Source organism: Homarus americanus, unplaced genomic scaffold (assembly GCF_018991925.1).
Source record: "Homarus americanus isolate GMGI-L3 unplaced genomic scaffold, GMGI_Hamer_2.0 scaffold32583, whole genome shotgun sequence".
Taxonomy (NCBI): domain Eukaryota; kingdom Metazoa; phylum Arthropoda; class Malacostraca; order Decapoda; family Nephropidae; genus Homarus; species Homarus americanus.
In genome coordinates this window covers 36,879,779-36,884,100 of record NW_024713129.1, presented here as the reverse complement: position 1 = coordinate 36,884,100, position 4,322 = coordinate 36,879,779, and the positions used below count along the sequence as shown (strand labels likewise).

At 45.8% G+C, this 4,322-nt stretch overlaps 1 protein-coding gene and 1 pseudogene across 1 annotated transcript; both read right to left on the bottom strand.

Annotated features, from left to right (window-relative positions):
- Nucleotides 1-440: 440 nt before the first annotated feature.
- On the bottom strand, nucleotides 441-1,670 carry LOC121870834 (annotated as a pseudogene).
- Nucleotides 1,671-1,939: 269 nt separating this feature from the next.
- On the bottom strand, nucleotides 1,940-3,995 carry LOC121870823. The gene is made up of 3 exons (XM_042372795.1): nucleotides 3,971-3,995; nucleotides 3,276-3,814; nucleotides 1,940-2,251 (listed from the first exon to the last, which is right to left on the bottom strand). Exons 1-3 carry the CDS (start codon nucleotides 3,993-3,995, stop codon nucleotides 1,940-1,942), a joined length of 876 nt encoding a protein of 291 aa, XP_042228729.1.
- Between the last annotated feature and the right edge of the window lie 327 nt (nucleotides 3,996-4,322).

Here is a 4,322-nt window from a genome sequence, read left to right as displayed (position 1 = left end):
CCCCAACAACTACTCAGTAATATTTACGTTACATATCTAATAAAATATTAATAATTGTCTTAACAATGCCTCAGGCGGATATTTTCAGGGCTGTCAGATCGTCTTACACTTGATCCTCCCTCACCTAAGACTTGGTCACAATTTTCGTGATGCCATATGGCAGCAGAGTCTACCATTAGACAATACATTATGCTCCCTGCTTGGTAGCTGCCTACTACGTATTACCTATTAATATAATATAACCCCAAACAAAACAAAACCCAGTGATAAGAAACATAACATATATACAGTTGCCAGCAAAAGTCCTCCCACAACTTGATACACAGGGCTGTGGGAGAACTTTTGCTGGCAACTGTACATACACACATAACAAGGTGGAAGACATGGGTTCAATTGTACACGTGTAGCATAACTTTATTAAAGTGTACCCATCTTGATCATTAGACATCAGGACAACCGTAAAAATCAGGTTTCCGACGTACACGACCCGATCGACGAGGAAGCGATGGCGAATCTGTCAAAACAGCTTCATGCAGAGGAGCATCATTTGAAGGAGATTCAACCACTGGAGTGTAGGGTGTAGGTTCAAGGGGCACCGAGATAGGTGCCTTAGTCGTTTCAGGTTCGGGATCGGCAGTATCTGGAACAGCTTGTCCAGCAGGGGCCAGATCTCGGAGTGACACGGTAGACTGTCGTCCATGGGGGAATCGAAAGTGGGCGTACTGTGGGTTGGCTCCCAGAAGCTCAACCTTATCAACCAGGGGGTCGTACTTACTGTTCCTGACATGTCTTCGTAGCAAGACTGGTCCATGAGAGGAGAGCCAGGTTGGCATCGAACTACCACGGGCTGATCGGCGTTGGAAGTTGAACAGTTTTACATGAGGCGTTTTGTTGGTGGCAGTTCATAATAAGGAATGAATAGAATGAAGTGCATCAGGTAACACAGATTCCCAATTAGCTTCTATGAGGTTCTTGGACCTAAGAGCGAGTATAATGGTTTTCCATATTATTCGTTGTAGCGCTCGCACTGACCATTTACTCTGGGTTGTATGGGGTGGCTCGGCTGGTAGACACACCATTACTAGTAAGGAAAGCTCTCGGATCATGAAGGAAGTGCCTTGATCCGAGTAGACATATGCAGGCATGCCGAATGTAGCGAATAACTGACGCAGACACTTGATGACTGTTGCCGCAGTCATGTCTTCGCATGCAAACGCGAAGGGGAATCGTGAATGCTCTGCAACCACGGTTAGTAGGTATCGATTTCGGAAAGTCGACGGCAAGGGACCCTTGAAATCGATGTTTAACCGTTCAAAAGGCTGAGTAGCTTTGATGAGGGCGGTTGTGTCGGGTTTATAGAACTGAGGTTTAACTTTGGCACAGGTAGAGCACTCAGCACATACCTTCTTGACGTCTTCTACAGAATATGGTAAGTTGCGAGCGCGGATGAAGTGGGCCATTCTTGTGACTCCTGGATGACATAGTTGCTTATGGAGATCCGACAGATTGTTGTGGTTGGTAGCCGAACAGAAGGCTCTCGATAGAGCATCAGCAGTTGAGTTTTCAGTCCCTGGCCGATAGATAATGTCGAAGTCGAAGCAGGCTAGTTCGACCCGCCATCTTTGGATCTTGTCGTTCTTGATTTTTCCCAGCTTCTTGGAGTGGAACATAAAGGACACAGATCGCTGATCGGTGATGAGATTTAAGTGTCTGCCAGACAGGAAATGTTTCCATTTCCTTACTGCTTCAACGATAGCATAGGCCCCTTTTTCGACAGAAGAAGGTCCGCACTCACTGTCTGAGTGTTCTTGAGAAGAATGCAACTGGTCTACCGGCTTGATTCAGGGAGGCAGCGATGGAAGAGTAGGAAGCGTCGGTTTCTACTACGAATGGAATAGTCTCGTCAATCGAGCTGACTACCGCACTTGCTATTTCCTTTTTAAGATTTTCGAAGGCGGAGAGGGAATGTCTGAGCCTTGACAAAAGGTCTAACCTTGTCGGAAAAGTGCGAGATCCTCTGAGAGTAGTATGAAAAGAGTCCTATCACACGTCGTAGAGCAGGTAAGTCTTTCGGAAGTGGCAATTCCTTCAGAGGACGAAAGCGATCGGCGTCTGGCTTGAGAGTGCCATGCGATATGGTGTAGCCCAGCAAATCAATCGACGTTTCTGAGAAGACAGATTTGTCTTCATTGAAGGTGAATATTGACTTTTTTGCTCTATCAAGAAATCTGGACAGATTTTCATCGTGCTCCTATTGAGACGAACCGGCGATGGTGATGTTATCAATGTACGCGGAAGTACCCAGCAGTTCGTTTCTACGTATGAATCCATCGATGATTCGTTGGAAACAAGCCACGCCGTTCGTCACTCCGAATGGGACCCTACGGAACTGGTACAGCTTCTGTCCTCCTCATAGGCAGTGAATGGCTTGTCCTTATCCCGTATAGGGATCTGATGGTACGCACTCCTTAGGTCGAGAGTGCTGAATATCTTATAAAGAGATAGGTTAGTCACCAAGTCGTCTATCCAGGCCAAGGGATAAGCATCCAGCTGGGTATACCTGTTGATGGTTTGGCTGTAGTCGAGAACAAGCTGCTTTTTGTGCCACTCATTAGTAGTGATGAGGACTTACGTCCTCCACGGTGAAGTGCTGGGTTCGATTATTCCTTCCGACAACATCTTATCGACTTCACCTCAGATGAAATCCCTGTCCGCTTGGCCAAATCGTCTTGACTTCTTCGCAACAGGTTTCAGGGGGAGGTCAGATTAGAGAAGAGAGATGGTGGATCGACCAAAGTAGATGAAAGGTTACAAACAACTGTATTATCCCTAATGATGAGTTGCTCCTTAGGCCCACCGAAATCAATAGTAGCACCACTATGTAGGCTCATGAAATCTTGACCAAGAATAACGTCACTGCATAGGTCGGGAAGAACAGTTAGTCGAATATCTGGATAGAGTTTCCCCTTGAGGGTAATGTCTACAGTACAGTGACCTAACACTGGCGATGATAGGGAAGACGAGGCCATAGACACATGACCTGTCCCTGGATGACACTTCAGAGACTTCTGCTGGATATAGCGGTTTGATATAAACGATTTTGAGCTCACGGTATCAACGAGTGCTGTATCTGTATCGTCATTAACAAGCACATATATGGTAGATCGAGCGAGACATCCAGGGGAGGTCGCAGATATTGCAGCCAAAGTAGGAGAGTGTAAGACCGCACAAGTGGAAGATGAAGTAGCAGGTGAGTAACGAAATGATCTGCATACTTTCGCAAAATGGCCTTTCTTGTTGCATTTGTGGCAAGTTAAATCACACGCAGGACACTGAGGTCGGTTATGCCGTGCTCCACCACAGAAAAAACACTTTGGTTGTTGAGTGGCAGCTAAGAGGGGAGAGTCATCACTGTCGATTTTCTCAGGTGAAGTAACAGCGGCAGTGTTCATAGGAGCCTGAGACCGAAGATAGGACACGGAGTTTCTTTGAGCCAGATCGAGCGCGCGAGCCTGGTCGAACGCAGTAGCTAAATCAAGAGTCTTGTTTTCTAAGAGATTCTGTCTGATCATAGGAGATAGTAGACCGTTGATAAAAACGTCGCGGATATAATCGTCTCTGTTCGCCTCTGTTGTGACAGCTTTGAAGTTGCAGTCCTTGCTGAGCTGATGAAGTTTCAGTAAATATTCGTCCAAACTCTCACCCGAGTGCTGCCTCCTGATAGCTAGTAGATGACGGGCGAACACTTCGTTCTTCGGCTTTACGTATAAGTCCTGCAGAACCTGGATGGTGGCGTCATACGAGACACAGTCGGCTATTTATTCGTACACAGGTCGGGAGACGAAGTTGCAGAGAGTAGCTAGCTTGTCTGGCTCGAGAGCAGAAATTGAGGTGAGAAACGTGTTGAAGGTCCGGAATCAGCGGCGCCACTCCCTTGAAGCGGTGGGAGAGTTCGGCGTAGCATCCACACGTTCCGGCCTCAGGTACTTCTCCATTATGACTCAGTTTCAGTTATGAACAATAAATTGTGGCAAAACGAAGACTAGATTCGACCCTTTTCTCGGCTTTATTGTTCATATAACTGACCAAGGGTAGTATGGCATCTGGAAGAGAACAAAAGAATATTCTAGTTAGTGAAGGGAACAATGAAAATTACTAATATAATAGGGTGTGTCATACGGAGGCGAATTTTTTTTTTGAGTTTGAAAAATCGGCCCATGGTATTAATGATGTAGTTCTATGTGCAGAATCATGTGATATCTTCAGATTTGAAAAGTTTTCATTTTTTGCTAGGTAAATTTTAACTTGAAATCTTATGAAAA

Coding starts and splice junctions, on each gene's coding strand:
- LOC121870823 (XM_042372795.1), bottom strand. CDS start 3,995: ATGGAGAAGTACCTGAGGCCGGAAC. Junction 3,815..3,970: donor GAAGTACCTGAGGCCGGAAC/GTGTGGATGCTA, acceptor ACGAATAAATAG/CCGACTGTGTCTCGTATGAC. Junction 2,252..3,275: donor AGAAAGGCCATTTTGCGAAA/GTATGCAGATCA, acceptor TCGTCTCAATAG/GAGCACGATGAAAATCTGTC.